Genomic DNA, 20,253 nt, shown 5'->3' on the forward strand with positions numbered 1-20,253 from the left:
TTATTATGCAAGACGGGATAGATCGAGGGGCTAGCCATGCTTGAACCATATCCACATAAATCGATGAATTAGAGCCATGATCCATCCGAGGACCATGTGGTTCCACGTTAGTTACACAAATTTTATCGGCTTTCATTGCAAATCGTCTGCAGACCGTGGCCCGAATAATTTGCGGGATAAGGGTGATCGTCGATCGATCGACACCTGCCTCTCATTGTGTGCATGATGGCATATTTCACCTTGAAGGTCAGGCAATGCAATTTTAGATTCGTTTGTTTCACGAAAAATAAATGATCCGAAAAATATTTTTTTAAAAATGACCACTTGTAACGCTTAAGATAATTAGCCAATAAAAATATTTTCATTACCGATATTAAATTATGTCTAAATATATTCATGGATGATGAATATATTTTTTATTTATTCATTTTTATAATTGATATAAAAAATTATTTTTGAAAAATTATTTTTCAAATCATTCACTTTCGAAACAAACGGAGTCTAAGTGGGTAAAGTTGCCATCTCTGTGTTGAGAGGTATCCATATTGTATTTTCTATTCCTATGTTAAAGGGGCTATCATCTACTTTCTCCAAGTATGTAAGAGTGGATGATAGAGGCTGAAGATCCCCCATTCTATGCACTATCTTCATTCGTTTTCTAATGAATATCAATATTTAATTTATTTAGTCACAAATTTCGTAACAAACCTCATTCAGATGGATCAATCTTTGTGATGAATGTGACTTTGCATGACGACATAATGGGTTCACCGATCATGAGAAAAAAATTATTATATGCATTTGATTCATGTGAGCCCAATGCATAAGAACCTTCATCTTGAGATCAAAGTACGTGCATGTATTAGGCTCACAGGCATGATTTATGCATATATTGTTCCATGATGGGACACGATCTGCTCTACGTCAATACCTAAAATATGTAATATATCATATATATCGTTAATCGTTAATAACGACATCATTTTCCTCCTAGGATTTTTTTGGCCAAATCCTCGAGAATAACGATCCGATTTGCACCTTAGGAAATAGAAAGGTTTGTAGATTTTTAATACTTGGCCCATCATCTATGGTGGAGCCCAACAGGAATTGGGCTGAGCCTTCAGGCAAAGCACAATAAATCTCGTTTTGATTCATGCTGCAATGACCCCAATAATGAAACTTCAAGAGCAACTGGCTTTGGGAGTTGTTGGTTATGTTGATTGGAGCATTAGTCTTCCTTTTTTTTTACCCATTTCTAAGTGTAAGGATTTGCTTTTCCAAGAATAGATGAACTGCTAATTAATCGTTTCTTTCTTGCATTTGATAATTAACAGTCTGACACATCAATTTTGTAAACCGGACTTAATCTAGCATTTCTGTAGGATAAAAGACTCGGTGAGTTTGTGTTTTGGCTTGGTGAAATGGAGTGGCTTATTTGCTGACTCGACAACGGCATTCTCCATCCACATTTTCTTGGTTGTATATTGTTTGAAATTCGAGGGTGAACGCGTAGTAGGAAGTTCTTTTTTATTTTCTTCATTTTAGAAAATTCTTCACATTCTTATAATTGAAAGTTCACTTGCAATGTAAATGTTAGTAGAATGGTGAACGGGAGGTAACTGTGATCACAAAATAGAAGTTCATGGAATGATATTTAAAGATTCAACAAAGGAGTATATACATATATAACACTAATGAAGTTTGACGGGTATTGGTGTTACTTTTTTTTTTTCAATTTAGCGTTCAGGTGATGTTCGGCCTAGCTCCGCATCTTGACTAGTCCAATCAATTTTTGTGTAAATTTACCATATTTGAAACCCATGCTTCCTAGTCTCGAGGAATATGCTTTAAGAGTATCGAGGCATCGCTAATTAATGATTTCTCTTGCATATTTGTTGAGATTGTGTTTGGTTCGGTGAAAATGGAGCGGGTTATCGGCGATAGGACAACGGCCAGGGCAGAAGAAAAGTATATTTCTATCGAAAGTTTAGGAGTCGTACAATATTTGAAAGTTTTAGGGTGAATACAAAGTTCCTTTTTCATTTCTTCATATAAAAATATTCGTTTACATACTTATTCTTGAAAATTCACTGGCAATGTACATACTAATAAAAAGATGAACAGGAAGTAACTATGGTCACAAAATGGAAATTCATGAAATGACATGTATAATATTGAATATTCAGAGGCATAGTCATACCTGTTCATCGTTTCTCTATATTATAGATAAAAAAAATACTATTACCCATTAATGAAAATTTGTAGTTTGAACCTTACTGTCATATGAACATTGACATGTAGATTTATAACAATATCGAGATTTCACGTACTGCTGCATAGGGGTGAGCAAAATGAATAGCCCGGATCGGCCGGTTTTGGGCAATTTCAGAGAGCATTGGTCCGGTTTCCGGTTCCATAAAATTGGAACTAATGAATTTCGGTTCGGTTCCCAATTCCAGGTGTAGAACTGCCCACCCGATCACCTGGATCGGACCGATTTGTTTTTTCTAAATTTTTATTTCTTAAAATCCGTAATAAAAACCATAATCTATCTCCCATTTCACAAAGAAAGGCTCTTTAAGGCTAGAGTAATTACGTTCACTTATGCATCGTGAGTACGATGACAATAATAAATCAAAACACAATAGTAGTTGCTCATTCCAATCGAATTTTGCCACAAATTGAAATTTATGTTGTGAAACCTACAATATTATACGTAATTTACTGATTGTAGAAACATCTTGATTATCAAGAACATTAAAAAAAAATTGAATATGCCATCAGTTCTATTGGTCCACCTAGGAACCGGACCTGATACCGGTTCCAGAAACTGGGAACCCATCCCTCTGATCCGGTTCTCTATTCTTGGGTGGGAACCGGATAGCCTGGATCCGATTACCCCTATTGCCGCACAAGACGAGGAGGAGATAGGTGGTGTGCATCCATCACACTGTGCATAAGCTTTGAGTCTCTTGCAAGTCCCACGCAAAAGCAAAGTCAGTCAGTAGTTCATGACTCTTCTGAAGTTGACGACGCATTCACGAAGGTTTTTCGCTTGAGTCATCCTTACGTCTAAAAGGAATCATGAAGCCTAACGATCGGTACTGACTTGGTAATTCAGAGTGGGCCTTCTCTAAACTTCAAGTGAAAACGAAATCAGAAAAGGCCAGAGTGAGTTCGTTAACCTGCATCCGATGAAAGTGACATATTCCCAACGACAAGTTTCTCTCGCTCGACCTAGAGAAGTTGTAATGATTGAGCGCCAGGTTAATAGATGGTGTTCATCAGAGGAACATTTCTAACTAATAACGATGAATTATGATCTTCCCACTTTTTGCAGTTTTCATATTTCAAATCAACCAAAGCATAAGCTTGTACACTCATTCTTTATAATAAACCATTTTCTCCAACTCCTCATGACCGAGAACTACCATGTTCGTGACATTCAATTCTCAGTCCTCCCTCCTCTTTCTCATCTCTCTCCCACTATGTATCTCCATCAAAATGACCTACTCATTCACTCCAAACATTCCGTGGCTAAATTCTGTTGAGAGAAATGACAACAACTTCAAAGGGCTAGATACTGAGAGGGATGTCGATAGAGGCTTGAATACATGCGGCGTCGCGAAGATCAAGAGATATTTCCATTACTTCGGTTATCTCCCGCTCCAAAACCCTAGTTTCGACGACCAGTTCGATTTGGAGTTTCAACTAGCCATCATAAGATATCAATCAAAACTCGGCCTCTCAATCACGGGCAAGCTCGATATCAACACAATGAATCAAATCCTTGAGCCCAGGTGCGGTGTCTCTGACTTCACCCATGGTAAGCATGTGACTAGACGCTATGTACTGTTTCCCGGAAAACCTAGGTGGACCCGTCACAAGCCCATCGTCCTCACCTACGCTTTCTCCCCCAACCATTTCATCGACTATTTAACCTCAAACGATGTCCGTCATGTTTTTAAACGTGCCTTCGCACGGTGGGCAGCTGTCACTCCGGTGAGTTTTAGGGAAGCAAATGATTATGGCTTCGCGGACATCAAAATAGGGTTTTATAGCGGTGATCACGGAGATGGTCAGCCGTTCGATGGGGTGCTCGGGATTTTGGCCCATTCGTTCTCGCCAGAGAGTGGGAAGCTACACCTCGACGCGGCGGAGAGGTGGGCAGTGGACTTCATCTCCGAGGAATCCAAGGTGGCGGTTGATCTAGAATCGGTCGCGGTGCACGAAATTGGCCATTTGCTAGGGCTAGCTCATAGCTCGGTCAAGGATGCTGTGATGTATCCAAGTTTGAAGCCCAGAGAGAAGAGGGTGGATTTGAACATTGATGACATAGAGGGAGTTCAAGCATTATATGGATCAAATCATAAATTGAGGTTTGGAGCTTTATTAAGATCTGAAACTTCTGTGAGCTTGGGGGCCACCCTTCTAAGACCTAGTTGGATTGGCTTCACTTCATCTTTATCTCTTTTATTCATGCAATTGTGCATCGATTGCTTCCTATTATTCGTCTTGTGATTTTTGTGTTTGTTTCTTGGTCTTTATTTTTGTGTGAATTAACCTAAAAAGACTTTCCAAGTCATCAAGTGCTTTGGAATGGAGTGAGCTGTGCTAGTTCTTTTTTCTCCTTTTGTATTTCTCCCCTTCAGTTTTGGGATTCTATAAGGATTGTTTTGATGTATTAGCAAAGATAAATTAAATATAAAACTAGAAGAATAATCGGTAGAGACAAGACTCTTTGCTATTGTAATCATTTAAGTTACAAATGTGTGCAATTTTGTGCGTGCATAAGCACTAGGGCATGTTATACAAAGTCGCATTTAAATTGAATTGTGGCCAGTGATATATGCAATGTGTTTGCCCTCCTGGAGTTTGGAAAAATCATGACTCATTATCTTTTTCGCTTCGAAAAGAATGTCATAGCTAACTCGGAGTGACATTTCACCAAATCATTATTTAACGAGCTTGTGACTTCCTAAGCATAATCCAAGATAGATAATAATAACTCATGATGGTTGCAAAAGGAAACTCGCACCAACTGTTTGAATATATATATAGTTGCAATTCCATTCATGATTATAATTCCCACTAATTTTTTCGATAGGAATCCTTGATAATTTGTGATGTAGCGTTCATTTTTCCAAGATAGGTCACTCTTGAATATTGCCTTGGCTTGAAAAGACACTTTTAGTTTCATTGACTGTTATTTAAACCAGACAATTGGGCCAAATAAAAAAAAAACTAACCCTCGTGTAGATGTTGTCAGTTGGGATCCCAGAGAATTTCCAGCTCAAAAAGTAAAGTTCATCTATTCGAATCGCATCCTAACAGTATGCAAATTGTTTTGTACTACACCCACCCATATAGGCCAAAAGATCTAGACTTAATCGGTTCCCTTTCAAAGTATTCCCCGAGCCTTCGGGTAGTTAAGCCTCTGCATTTGTACCATTGGATCATCTACAAAATAAAAAGAGTTGCACTTATAAGCTCATCATCTGAAATGTAGCGTTGTGCACAAGGAGAGTGAACATGGTGAGCCAATGTGAAAATCCGAGGCCCAAAATAAAGGGATTCAAACGCAAACATCAAGTTGGATCTAGGGAAGGATCCGCATCAGAATCATATTCAATAACCCGGTCGACATCCGATAAGAGTTGTGGATCCAAGTCCGACACGGGCAGGTGTTGCGGTGGGGCGATGGATGGGACGTCATCGGGATCAAGAGAATATATTGAGGAGGACCGTCAATGAGCGAAGCGAGTTAAAAAGAAAAAAAAAACGAAAGATAGGGCTTAGCTCATGTTAGTTTGCTTCGGGCATCCATGGCCGTATGTTTTCCTATATGTTTCTGGGTCTTTATCACCCATCACTTTGTCTCTGTTTTTATAATGTACTTACTCATTTGACTATGAATATAATCTCTATTTGGCCAGGAAAATAAGTGATCTCTACGCCTAGCACGAGACAAACGGAAGTACCAAGCGTTCATCAAAAGATTGGATCACCACAGTCAAAGACAGTTGAATCTTTGTAGCGAGAAAAATGACATTTCGATGTTACTAGCTGCAAGTAGCCACTTGTGATGATTATCGAAAGGAAAATGGGCCTTCGAGACAAAAAGGGAACGCTGTTCTCAACGTCGGCCTGCCCGAGGGTGTTCCAAAACACACAAAAAAAAGGAAGGATTTCAAATTTCCAAAAAAAACCGGGGCAAATAAAATCACATGACTAAACTAATTAAATGCTGGTATTTGCGTATATCTTCGAATGTATTAGTTCTATAGTACTAAATAAAAGTCAAACCTCAATGTTAAAAGAAAAAAAATGAAAGTCGAAAACTAAAATTAGAAGTCGTGTGTTTCTTTACACTTATCATACCTGGCTATTTCCATCATGGAACAACATGAGAAAATAAGTGGCAAAAGTACACCACAAGTGCCATAACTTGTGTACGGCGATCACTTTGGTGCCATAGCTTTTTTTCGGATCACTTTGGTGCCAAGTTGGAGGAAAGAAATCACTTTAGTGCCAATTTGGCCGGAAATTCGACGTGGCATTTTTATTAATTTTGACGCCGACGTGCTCGCCGGAGGGAACTGAGTCGGCGTGTATAGTCAGCATTTTTTATTTTAAATAATTTTTTTCAAAGGTGTGTACATCAGCATTTTTAATTTTAAATATTTTTTTCCTTTTTTTTTTTTCTTCTTTCCTTTTTCTTTTCTTTTTTTTTCTTTTCTCCCATCGCCGGGCGGTCGCCTTGGTGGCCGGCCGACCACCGCGAAGCCGGGAAGAAGGCCTGGGCGAGGGCGGCCTTGCCCATGGCCGGCGAGGGCGCCAACCTCGCCGGCGACAGGCGAGGCCGGCCCAGAGGCGCCCGCCCGACGCGGCGAGGGTCGCCCCTCGCCGCGTCGGCGAGCGAGGAAGCCCTCGGCGTGCCGGGCGAGGAAGCACCTCGCCGGCTGTCGGCGAGGGTCGCCCCACGCCGACTCAGCGAGGGCGACCTCGCTCGCCCGTGCGAGGCTTCCTCGCCGACGCCGGCGAGGGTCGCCCTCGCCCGGCGCCGGCCGAGGAGGGTCGCCCGCTCGAGTCGGGCGTGGCGACCCCGCCCGACGCCGGCGAGGGTCGCCTCGCCCGGCGGATCCGACAAGGGGCGACCTCGCCCGAGTCGGGCGTGGGCGACCCTCGCCGGGCGCCGGCGAGGGTCGCCTCTCGCATCCGGCTGGGCGACCCTGACGCCGGCGTAGGGAAGCCCTCGCACGGGCGGGCGAGGGTCGCCACGCCCGACTCAGCGAGGGCGACCCTCGCTCGCCCAGCGAGGGCTTCCTCGCCCGGCCAGCCGTGGTCGCCCTCGCGGATCCGGCGAGGGCGACCTCGCGGCTGTCGAGCGAGGCGACCCTCACCCGGGCGGCGCGAGGGAGGCTCCCGCCCGGGCCGGCGAGGCCGGCTCGCTTTTGTTGCCGGCGAGGTCGGCCGCCCTCGCCGGCCATGGGCAAGGCCGCCCTCGCCTAGCCCTTCCCGGGCTTCGCCGGTGGCCGACCGGCCACGCAACCGGCCGCGAGGAGAAAAGAAAAAAAGAAAAAGGAAAGAAGAAAAAAAAGAAAAAATATTTAAAATTAAAAATGCTGATTGTACACGCTAAAAAAATTATTTAAAATTAAAAATACGATCGTGCGACTCAGCCTCCGGCGAGCCACGTCGGCGTAAAATTAATAAAAATGCCACGTCGGATTTCCGTAAATTGGCACTAAAGTGATCTCTTTTCTCCGACTTGGCACCAAAGTGATTCGAAAAAGTTATGCACCAAAGTGATCGCCGTACACAAGTTATGCACTTGTGGTGTATTTTTGCCGAAAATAAGTCATCAATCTGAATGGAGAACTTAACAAGGGAAAGTAAGGATTTATCAATCGGAGTAGTCCTGAGCAAATTCGAGTTGCCAAAAGATAGCCTAGAAATCATCTCGAAAATGGCTCCTCTACTTATTAAAATGGCTCGTTGTCTCTAAATCATCTATGAATGTTGTTGCTTCCATGGGCCAACGATACCAATTTCGCCATTAACTAGAGATTTGTAATAGGAAAAAATGTTCAAAACGGTCTCGATACTTTTCAGCAAAGGTAGAAAATGGTGATGGTGTTTCATACCAGAGTCAACCCCCGGTCCCCGTCCGGTCTCTTCAGCTTTGGTTTGCTTGGCAAGGCTGATGCGGCCCTAGCTTGCGGTCAGAAGAGTGGTGGAGCGCAACCATCTCCGACCTTCTATGAACATGCAAGTGCCAAAAACTCAAACTCTCGGTTGCGATTTGGACTTCGGAAAATGAATCGCCGCCCTCGGTTAGGGTGTCAAAGGCCCTAATCGTGCTTGGCAATTGGGTTTGAGACACCGATCCCTACAGCTCGACACTAGCGCCTCCACATAAAAGGACTGAATTTTGGGTTTTGGAAACCCTAGTCTATCCATTCTCTCTGATTTTTTAATATATATGATTGTCTTTTGCTGACACAATTGTCCTTTTGATTCTTTGTTCTCCTGGACTGTGGTGTGACCGATTTTGGTGGAGGCTACCTTCCATTTATGCATGTTTCATTCATCGTCTTCTTAAAAATTTACGAGAAACAACGTATTACATATATATATATGCGCTCATGTGTGATCTATTTGGCATCATGTAAGTTCCAGATTTGAAATTATACTTACATGCTGTTGACACCTATTTTTAATTTGCCCAAAATTAATTACACAAAATTTAGAAATTAATTTTCTTTAATTCCTAAAACAAAAAAATATTTCTATTCAAATGCATTGCGTATAGAAATTAGGCACATTTGCATTAATAGGGTCTATTAAAGAAGATTAATTAAAAAAAAAAATTCGAGTCGGGCCGGGTGAGTCGGCCGACCCGCCCATTTCTTTTTCCTTTTCCCCGGGCCGGCCCCTTTTCTTTTCTTTTTTTTTCCTTGCGGGCCCGCCCTTTCCTTTCTTTTCTTTTTTTCCCCTCTCACTGGTTGGGCGGCGCCACCCTTCTTCCTTCCTTCCTTCCCCCTGCGCCGGTCGCTCTCTCCTCCCCTGTTCTCCCCTGTGCGCGACCGAAGCGTGACGCACGGTGGCGCCGCTCCTCACCGTCGCTATCTGGCCAGAGGAAGGCCGAGAGAGCACGCCGACGGACCGGCCTGCCATGGCCACGAAAGTCGCGGGGTGGCGTAGGCCGGTGCAGGCCGTCGTCACGCCGATGCAGAGGAGCAGAGGGGGTCCGTCGCCAGCTATAAATAGCCAGAGAGAGAGAGAGGCCCGGGTCGGCCGTTTTGAGAGAGAGAGTGGGTCGGCCATTTTTGGAGAAAAACGGAGAGAGAGTCCGAGAGAGGCCGGAGAGAATCAGAGAGAAACCGAGAAGAGAGAGGAGCCTCGGAGGGTCTTGCAGGTCCCAGCCGGCCTCGTCATCACCAGCAAGCCGACCGGCAACCCCCGGAAGCAGCCCCGGTCGGCCATTTTTGGAGAGAAAACAGAGCAGGGAGAGACACAGAGAGAAAAGAAAGAGAGAGAGAGAGCAAACCGAGGCCACGCCGGAGCAGGAAGGACAACCAGCAGCATCGCCGTCGCCCACGGAATAGCCAGAAAGCCGCCCAAATATTATATTTTTATTTTATTTTATTTAAAAAAGTAATAATAATAAAAATTTAAAAAAAGTAAATTTTTTTATGTATTATTTTTTTTCTTTTTCTTTTCGAAAAAAAAAATTAATTTTTTTTAATTATGTTATATCTAAGTTTTTAATTTATTGCTATATTATTATGCATATTATTGTCTTATTTAAATTAGACAAGCCTGAGATTGCGCGTTAATATTTTGCATGTTATTTTTATTATCGCCGTATTATTATGCATGTTTTTAATACAATCGCATGAGTTGTGTTTTGAATGTCATCTGACTTAGTTAAGGTTAGAACCTTAGGCTGCATGAATTGTTGTGTTCCTGACTGCTGATCATTTCTGATTATGCACTCGCTTGATCACCTCACATGTTAGGAGAAAGGTCCTAAAATCAATCCAAACTGCTTGATAAATGTTTTAAAAAATGAACAGGGTAAAAAGGTACCGAAAGGGCATTAGTTATCCAACTAGTGTAACCAAGTCCCCGAATTCAGTTAATCTCTGGTTCGCAGGAATAGGGTGATTCTCCCATCACCCTATTTGGGTTTCTAATCGACCCACCCCAAATCGATTAGTGGCGACTCCTTGATATAAACCACTTGCATGTTAAAAACTTAAACCCTAAGTCGCGATATGGTATGGGCTTGGGAGAGCCCGAGTTAAGTCCCGAACCTAGACTTAGCACGTACCAGGCGAGCCCCCCTTTTTTGCATGTTCGATAAAAAAGGGCTCGGGAGTTCGGTCGCGACACATGCATTGGGTTCAGCCAATACAAGATCACAAAGACAACATAGATGTACTCCTTCGGTCGAAATCAACATTATAATGTCAATATCAGCATGTGGGTGAAGCTCGTTCATAAGACTAAAATAGAGAGACCATTTTGAAAGAAAAAATTTACATCGACAGTTTTAAATTTAGAACAAAAATACATGAATTTTAGTATATAATAACATATACGTGTGACTAATTCGTTTATTAATAAGTTACGACTTCTTAATGGCTTGAGACCTTGACCTCCTCGCACTTTGCACAGCAATATATTATTAATCATCGTTGCTATCATCATGGTCTTTACCACGCACACAAAGAGCAATACAATATGTTATAAAAAAAATCTTAAATTGACCGACATATACATTTTATAAGACCATGATGTTTGTGGGTTGACTTTCAGCATCCGAATGAAAATTGGATATCACGATCTCCTAAAATAATAATAATAATGTCTTGAGATATAGATAGATCATATCAGTGTCCATCATCAGTGACGTCACGGACTAAGAAAAGGGGAGATTAAACATTATTGGGGTCCGAGTTGACATAATTTTGACGTTAATGTAATCCACGTGTCACGAGCAGAGAGAAGGGCCAATGTCTTTTCAGCCGCAAAAAACTGAAACTCCATAATTAGTGGCAAAAAAAACTCCATAATGAGAGTGCGATTATCGCTTATAACTTATTGAACCTTTTATTGTATACGTGAAAAATACCAAATATAGTTTGAAGGATCCCCATTTGGAAGGAAATTGACATGACGAATGGGGACCGAGATTGAAGGGAGGACAAGATGGAGGGGACGACGCCAGTGGCTACTCTTGTTAGCAATGACGGGGCGAGCTTGCCCTGGCAATAGCCGGCCGGCCCTTGTCTTTGGCCAGTCGCCGGATCGTCGAGGTCTGGCAGCTAGAGAAAGAAAGGAAGAAAAAAATGGAAAAAGAAAAAAATTAAAATATTGTAAAAAATTGTCTACGTCAGTTTCAATTGTGCCATGTAGGACGGTCGACGTTTATGTCAACGATTTCTGAGCAAAATACGCTAAATGGACTGAATTAACACAAATGCAAAAATTTTACGATTGAATTGTCAAAAAAAAATGATTTATGATTGAATTGGAACAATTATTGTAGGTTTGGACATTTTTAGTAATTTTCGTTGAATTTTATTGTATACGTGGGAAGTACCAAAAATAGTTTGAAGTACCACCATTTGTGAGGAAATTGACATCAACTGACAAATGGGGACCGAGATTCAAGGGATGACAAGATGGAGGAGACGACGACACCGGCGGCTCTTATGAGCATGTGTTATTAAATTATCCACGTTGCTTGAGTACGAAATTCCAACAAATTTTATATATTTATGATTTCCCTTCACATGATATTTGAGGTTTTGCGTGTCAAATCTTCGAAGTCGGTAGTCGAATTTAGATTTTGCTTTGGTTGATTATGCCTGTATTTCTTTTCGTCAATTCCACGTGTTGGTTGAATTTACAGGTGAAAATGAGAATCAAAGTATCTCACATTCCTTGAACTCGGGTTTTCAGTGGATCTTCTACACATGTTGTCTCCTACAATGTAATAGCTTACTTCTTTTTATTATACTTTCGGGCAGGTACAATGTAGGATAGAGAGAGAAGGGAGAGAATTCGTTAGGGTTTGTAGTAGATGAAGTGAATTTAGCAATGTGTTATAAATTCAATCTTGGGTCATCATTTGCTGCGTCTCAATTAATTAAAAAGGAGAATTGTGCAAAGTTCACTTTTAAAAGAAGAGGCTCTCAAATAAAAACAATAACTCCAACGGCGACCAAAATCAAAGCAATAACATTTATCCAAGCTTTATTAGGTAGAGAGATACACGACGCTCTGTAAAAATCCTATTGAGTCTAGGCACGCATTGTTAGGTGCACTCAACACTCCACGTAGGATATGCATTGAACCATCCACTGATGGACACGTGGCCATAATGGGCCTACTTTTCAGACCTTTTCTCTCTCCTCAATTATTCCTCTCTCCTCTCACCATTTCTTGCTTTTCTTTTTGCCTTTCGAGGCATGGACGACGCTTCGTAGATTGCAGCGTCACCGGCCAGCCATGGACGACCCGATCACCAGCATGTCGATGACCTGTTCTCGGAGATGAGCTCCTTCATTGCCGACCGCTCGCGTAGAGATTCTTCTCCGATGACCTGTTCTCGGAGACGAGCTCGTCGAGCTTCCTTTTCCACGCGGAGATCTTCGACTCCTTGCACTCCTCCTCGGCCTCCATCTTTTTCACCGTGATCTCGTAGGTCCTCCATCTCCACCTCGCGCTCCGAAATCTGCTTCAGTTCATCGACGATGGCTTGGTCCGCCTGCTGAATCTCCTCGCTGTTGTACGGGCTCTAGGCCAACTAAAGCTCAGCATAGGCCGCCTTGATGGCGGTCGCCACTGCGTCGGCGTGCTGGTGAGCGGGTCGTCCATGGCTGGCCGGTGACGCTCAATCCACAAAACGTCGTCCATGGCGCCTCAAAAGGCAAAAAGAAAAGGAAGAAAATGGTGAGAGGAGAGAGAGTAACGAAGGAGAGAGAAAATATCTGAAAAGTGGGCCCATTATAGCCACGTGTCCATCAGTGGATGGTTCAATGCATATCCCACGTGGAGTGTTGAATGCACCTAATATTTTCTCCTAGTTAATGACTCTTTTTCCTCAGTCACTTTTCGTGATTTTGAATGCTAATCAGTCGTGGGTGGCGTGCGTGTGATTCACGCCAAGCGAGGCATGTGACACATGATGCTTTTTCTGGGTAGTCAAATGCCATCGAAATGTAAGCATGTGACACGTTGTGGTGGCAATGCGTAGTTTGGGGAGAAAGATAAGGAAAAGGTCCTGGTGGTGGACAGCATAAACACATGGAGGGGAGTTAAGTTTTGCTTCGTCATATGCACCGGTCTTTACTTCGTCTTCAAACTAGGTCTCATCGAAGTGAGACTAGCATGTGCAGACAAAGAACAACGAAATTGAGATGGAGAAAGAAAAAGAGTTTTTTTGTTTACCATCAAATGGCACTTTTTTTCTTATTGATAATCCACACGTGCAAATGAAATTTATCTATGGAATGGTTATTGAGGTGTAAAGAAATCATATTTTCGCACATGTTTGTGAATGAGTTTCTTATTTTATTTTAAACAAGTGACTTATTTCATCCTAATAATAGGAAAGTTATTCAAAAAGTCTTAAACATATTACATTTTTGCCAATTCAGTTTTAACCTTTTCAATTTTGCCAATTGACTCTTAAACCTTTTCACGTTGTGTTAATTAAGTCTATTCGGCCAATTTTAGCAAGAAATCGCTGACGTGGACGCCGGCTGTCCTACATGGCATAGCCGGCGCTGATATGGACAATTTTAATAGCATTTTTCATTTCCTTTTCTTTTCTTTTTTCTTTTTTTCCTTCATTGGATTTGCAATCGACAGGGTCGCCGCCCACAAGAGAGAGCATCGGGCCCTCACCCAAATCCAGGTGAGGGCATCATGACCCTCATCTCACCATCACCATGGCCCCGACAACCCGCCAGCCAAAAGCGCGAAGAAAAACAAAAGAAAAGAAAAAAAATAAAAAAATAAAAAATTCAGAAAATTAAAATAAAATATTGAAAAATTTGTCTGCGTTAATCGTGCAAATATGTTTAGGATTAAATTGAAAAAATTAAATAGTTTAGAACTAAATTGGCCGCCGTACTATTGATTTATGACTTTTAGTCATTTTCCCAAAATAAGGAAAGCATCAAAGAGAGGAGTCATAATTTTATTTTTTTGTAATATGATTACAAATGGGGATTAGGAAGGTCCTAAGCTGCCAATAGAAATATTAAGGAATCATAACTGTGAGATGATAACATGGTAAATATTTAAGAAATTTTCAAAATGCCCTAGTTGGCACTTATAGAAGTGGAGAGTCCAAGAAACCCGTTCTTTACAAGCACAAGGACAGGATATATTAGAACTCCACATGGCAAACAATAAGCGCAATACCTTTGTACTAGTCTATAGTAATATATTTATATAGATTGCCTCCGCCTTTTTCCTCACGCATTGAAATATTAACATCTTGTGGAGCGCTCGACTAGTTTCACTAGCCAGGAAGGATGACTCGAGCACGTACACTGGTGCCGCCATCTCGTGAGTATGTTCGGGCCTCATCGAGCACTTAGATTAATTTTACTACCTAGGCATGTTAATCAGTGCATGTTCATTGGTCGATTTGTTTGCCGATTGGGACCACATGGTTATGGATGTTGGACTGGTGAAAGGGGACAGAGAGAAGGACAGGAAGAGAAGTTATGTGACGAGCTTTTCGGCGTACTTTCTTGATCCACCGATGGACATAACACCTTGAAAGAGTAGACAGCATTGAAGGAGCATCATGTGGTGTTGACCTGAACGAGTGGTCCAGAAACGACCACCACTTATATAATTCTCTCCTTGTTCACTGAACTAGCGCTTGGTAACTCTGCATTTCACCCTCCACATTGTGAAAATTTTAGTGGTTTTAGGGTGCTTCGAGGAGGGTCCCGGGAGATAGAAAACCGGACCGGTCCCTTCTTTTAGCCGTAAATCTTTTGATATTGCTTAAAAGCACAGTAAGGTTGGTTGCATTTGAAGATAACAATTTTTAAGTTTAATAGTCATAACTAATATGTAATAATCAAACTTGTTCTCTCTTTATCTTATCACACTGTGTATCGTCAGCCACTGCCTTTGACCAAAGTGCTTTTGTTATTATCCTTCCATCTATAAAAGTTTGCATTTTTGTTCCTCAATCAGTGAAAGCGTCTTGCATGTGCTCCCGTGTTTGAGTCATTTAAAAGGTCCATAATGCTCAGGGCCTTCACTGTATAAGGCTCACCTCTTCCATAAGTTAAATAAGAGTTTAAAGTGTTTTGAGTCTATATACACTCTTCCATGGCCAACTAAAACACCTCTTTCTTTCCTTGAGGCATGATGCTCTGCAATTGTCACTCTATAGATCTTGTGGATCATGAAGTTTTTGAAGCATGAGAGCATTTTGGTGTAGGTTAATGGTGTCTGAAAATAAGAAACTGTCCCTTCAGAAAGCCGAGAGAAGGGCCATGTTGCGAGACACCATACTTGTCTCAGATGTCCATCGATCTTTACCATAACCCCATTAGTAATCTACCTTTAAGAACGATAATTTGTCTATAGAGTTTCTACCATGAAATTGCTTGCATTAAGTAATTCACCAATAACATAATAAATACCTCAAATCGTCGTCATTGATGGTAGCTATGCATAGTAATTATCCTCAATTTGTACTTATAAATGACAAGTTAGCATTTATCCTTCCCATATAGTAATTTTCCTTGAAGTCTAGTGAGGTTGAATATCCTAGCTTTCGTAACTTTCCAAAAATATCGTAATCAAGCTGAATTTATAGTAAAATTTTTTCCTATTTCTAGAAACTTATAATTACCTTTCCCACACAGTTCGTCAACTTAGAGACCCTATTAGCGAGCAATTGTCCTTACATGTCGTAATTTCCCCTAACCAATAGTAATATTGGCAATCTTGTAGTTAGTAATTTTCCTTAAATATTTGTAAATCACAACTTTTTAAAATCTTATGATGGTTGAAAATTACTTTTTCTCCGTAAATTGTTTGATTGGCTCTCGTGGTTTTATACCCCAAATTGCCACAATTGATTGAGATGTCGAAATTTTTTTAGCTTAGGAATTAGAGGTCTCCAGTTCAAATCCCACCAACTGCGTACGAACTGCTTTGAGTCAGAGTCACTTGTAAAGGCCAAAGACCGAACTTAACCTATACATAGGGCTTACAAAGTGTCCTACGAGGCTTTAGATAGCTAGGTCCCCATATCCATGTCATTAGGTTATGATAAAAAGAATTAACATGGAAAAAATTACTCACGCATTCTAAGGAAAATATTTCTTGCATGAACTAGAATACACTCACACAACGTTCCCATACATCCAATGTAGTAATGAATTCAAAGATGCTATAATCACTTTTAACCTCATTCTAAGTTCGGACCTCATTGAAGCAGTTTGCACCTTTTAATGTATTGAAAAAACTTGTATACGATGTTCATATGATGACAAAACCGAATGTAGTTTTAATTTCTTATGCTTCTTTTCGTTCATTTACGAGTTCTCCCTTCTTTAATGCATTTGCCTGATGGGTTTAAAGAAATTCTTTCACTAATACTTATGGATTTCTGCATTTAAGAAATTCACGACCCTATTAACTTTCGTATAATGAGAAGTGTCTTTCTATAACACGTAGTATCTGAATCTTTTGATTCAGCTAATCTCTACAGATGCATGCAAAACGCCTCATCCTGTATTGATCAAAAAACCGCGGACAAGATGACAAAACTGGACCCCAAAGTAATTCAAAATGGGGATGTTGTGATATGGACAAAGCATATGACACATCCTCGAGTTATACACACACACACACACAATCTTGAGTTATGATTAGGTTTTGCACGTTTAAGCCGTAATTAATTGATATCGTTTACTTATTCTAGGTACACTAACTTATCCATTCACATCTCAATATGTTAAAATAATTAGACAGTGGGAATGCCTTTTGATAATCACCACCATGTTTCCTTCCTTTTGGGTCTTCATTATTATAGTTAAAGAAAGTCGCCAAATGTATAGCCATTGCTAGAGTAGGCCTTTTGAAATTTAATATTATAGAAATTGCAAAAATTATACGAACATCATTCTTCAAGATCATTGCAAAGTAATTAATGAATATTCAAAGATTAATTACTCGTGCATCGACTGATAATACAAATGTGAACCATGACGGCTTATATGGTGAGTATCAAACAAAAGTAATCAATAGCTTATGCTTATCTTATGGAGTAGATATCGGGTGTTCTCAACAACCGTTTTCTACATATGATAAAGATAACGAGACCCGCATCAACAATGACATCGACGGTCCAAATGACTTCTAGACTAACAAAACTATATACAGATTGCAGTAAAAATGTAATTCATATTTCACCTCTATCTTTCGATTGACGTATTTAATTTCCTCCTCATATTTTTTCGTCTCTAAAGATCAGGATCGTTGAGGACCCAGCCATTAATGCTTTCAATGAATCTGAGAGATATTTTTATTATTTTTATCAGCTTTTTTAGGTACTGTGAATATTTTTTTTGCTAGGTACTATGAATACTTGGGACTAAAGGCATCGAAGGTGTGCATTAAATTCTCCTCAACAGACTCAACCGATGAGACCATGTCGCGACAGCGACAGAGAGACCGAACTTGGTTTCAGAAAAAAACCTCGTCCATGAAGTAAACCTAGGTCGCCGGATTGCTGCTCCTGCACTTCTTCCATTATCGCACCACAATAAGGTTTTCTCATTAATTTACACCCACCAAATTATTTTGTTGAAAAAAGAGAGGGCCGTATCAATAAATGCCTCAAAACCTTCCTTAAGTATAATATAATGTAAGCAAAATGTTCGATTTTTAAGGCATGATAGTTAATACATGTATAGAATCTCGACACGTACCTAGATTAATTTTGTTTTTCGAAAATCTATGACATGCAAAGTTGTGGTCACTCGAATACTTAAAAGAGGACTTGTAGACAAGATAGCGAATGGTATTTGCATAGGCAATTTGGTCTTTGCTGCTCTAACCTTGTTGGCCCGTAAGCCAGTTTTGACCAAAAGAAAAAGAAAAGTCTTCTGGAATTATTACATTTTTTAGTCAATTTTTTTTTGGTCTTGTTTTTTAGTCAAACGAAATAGTCACACGCTCTCATCGTTCACGCGTTAGAATGATTTTTTTTTTGGTCAAACATTAGAGTGAGATTAACGAAGTTGTAATTGTTCTCTTTTGCTTATTGATTATTCCAATCGATCTACTTTGTGTTAATTAGTTGTTAAATTTAAGTTACTAAAATGAATTAATGCCTCATGATTTTAGAAGAGTAAAATTGAGTTAATTTGAGAGGATTATTGAATAATTCCGCTATTTTTACCCATTACATCACAATTTCTTATCCACTAACTCGAAATCAACCCAAGCTGCCCACACAAAACCTAGTGATCATTCTTTCAAAGAAAAAAAACACTGAAATGATCAAAACAGACATAAGATGACACACTGAAAACAAAAGGGTAATCTTGAACATAGTATGTGGTGTTTGTACCGAGGTTGCTCGTCTCTCACTAAGACATGACATCCTTGAGGAGCTTGTACCTGCGCGTCGCCGTGCGAGGCGACGGCGCGCCGCCCGGGTTCCTCACGGTTCCCTTCTCGACGGGGGCGGGGGCGTCGTCCCGATGTTGCTGCTTTATCTTCTCGCCGCCGGAGTACTCTGATTTCGTGACCCCGCTGTCGTTCCCAGCCGCCACTTTCCGAGAAGAGCTGCCGCGGTGTCTTGACGAGCTCCTGAGCTCGCTTTGGCACCAGTCGCACTGCTCGATCGGCTCCGATGACTCGCTACAGTAGTTACTGCAATACCTGCAATACATAGCAGCTGTAGATCAGAAATTTCATCAATCATAATCCTCAAATAATGGGTATCTTTTTGTGGATTCGATATCAATAAAACAAAAAGATCTTCTTTTGCCAACATGAATAACTCAATATACGATCTTGAGCATCATTCGAGAAAAAAAAATCAACTGCTTGCTTTCAATCAATATCAAGCAAAAGCGAATATTTTCTTGCTGTTCATATTGGTATATTTAATAAGTGAGGCGACTGGGCGGTCCAAGTAGACATGAGGACCGAGGCGGCAGGCCGCGGGTGGCGGCGGCGGGTGGTGGTTTGGAACGACGAGAGAGCAAAGAATTCAGTTACAAGTAGCCATCCAATATGGAACGAAGAAACAGATGAGGATGTTGACGTCTGTGGGCGTGAAATCATTCTGGATTACACACAGTGCATGTAAATGAAGCAGACAACATTCATGAGAGAGAGAGAGAGAGAGAAAGAGATCCGTACGAGTGCTGGTAGCGGTTGCAGCACCGGCTGCAGCGGAAGAGCTTCTCCGGGAAGCCGACGTCGCCGCACATGCAGCACACCGCCGGATGATCCACCATTTCTTGATTTCTCAGAAAGAGAGAGAGAGAGGGAGGAAGGGAGGCAGGCAGAGAGTATTATTTGAGTATGAAGATGGCGATGGGAAACGATAGAAAGCAAGAAAACCCAAGAATGATATGAAACAGAGAAGTCCAAATGAGACGTCACATATACATACATACGTATATGTAAATATATATGTATATATATGCACAGAGAAAGAAAGAGAGAGGGGTTCGGGTCGGTGGTGCTAATTCCAACATACGGTTAAAGAAGTTATTTTTATGGAAGTGATCTAGAAGAGAATAGATATATAATATGACCCGGAAAAGTGACCCCTGGTCGCTTGCAGTGCTGTTTTTCACTAACTTATATAGACTAAATCTTTTTATTCTTCGTAGATTCATTTACTAAATCCCAATGATAAAGTAAGTTTCAAAAAGCAGTGTGATCTGCACAGTTGAGCACGGAATGATCACAGATTCCACCATCATATTCTTTTTATAATCCGATTGGTCTGTGTCCATTCCATCACCTTTTCAAATTGAATTCTTATAGTAAGTTCTCACAGGAGGAAAGTACCAAAAAAAAGTCATAAGTATAATGTATTGAAATCTTTTAATTTGACAAATTTAGTTCTAAACTTTATCATATTTTGCCAATTAAATCCATCCGACCAACTTTGACTAGAAATCACCAACGTGGTTGCCGGCCATCTTACGTGGCACGGTTGGCGCT

General features: G+C 41.0%; 2 protein-coding genes across 2 annotated transcripts; one reads left to right on the forward strand and one right to left on the reverse strand.

The window, feature by feature from the left end:
• Positions 1-3,326: 3,326 nt before the first annotated feature.
• On the forward strand, positions 3,327-4,735 carry LOC115687220 (metalloendoproteinase 4-MMP). The gene has a single exon (XM_030612701.2). It carries the CDS (start codon positions 3,433-3,435, stop codon positions 4,519-4,521), a length of 1,089 nt encoding a protein of 362 aa, XP_030468561.2. The 5' UTR covers positions 3,327-3,432; the 3' UTR covers positions 4,522-4,735.
• Positions 4,736-18,430: 13,695 nt separating this feature from the next.
• On the reverse strand, positions 18,431-19,668 carry LOC115687148 (uncharacterized). Its single transcript, XM_030612621.2, has 2 exons — positions 19,438-19,668; positions 18,431-18,951 (listed from the first exon to the last, which is right to left on the reverse strand). The coding sequence occupies exons 1-2, from the start codon at positions 19,533-19,535 to the stop codon at positions 18,657-18,659; spliced, it is 393 nt and encodes a 130-aa protein (XP_030468481.2). The 5' UTR covers positions 19,536-19,668; the 3' UTR covers positions 18,431-18,656.
• Positions 19,669-20,253: the final 585 nt, after the last annotated feature.

Source organism: Syzygium oleosum, unplaced genomic scaffold (assembly GCF_021117445.2).
Source record: "Syzygium oleosum isolate NSW1041296 unplaced genomic scaffold, Sole_v2.1 Sole_v2.15, whole genome shotgun sequence".
NCBI lineage: Eukaryota > Viridiplantae > Streptophyta > Magnoliopsida > Myrtales > Myrtaceae > Syzygium > Syzygium oleosum.

Excerpts from the sequence above, each read along its gene's own strand:
- LOC115687220 (XM_030612701.2), top strand. The coding sequence starts at position 3,433 with ATGTTCGTGACATTCAATTCTCAGTCCTCCCTCCTCTTTCTCATCTCT.
- LOC115687148 (XM_030612621.2), bottom strand. The coding sequence starts at position 19,535 with ATGGTGGATCATCCGGCGGTGTGCTGCATGTGCGGCGACGTCGGCTTC. Across the intron at positions 18,952-19,437 it reads TGCAACCGCTACCAGCACTC|GTATTGCAGTAACTACTGTA; the intron begins GTACGGATCTCT and ends TATGTATTGCAG.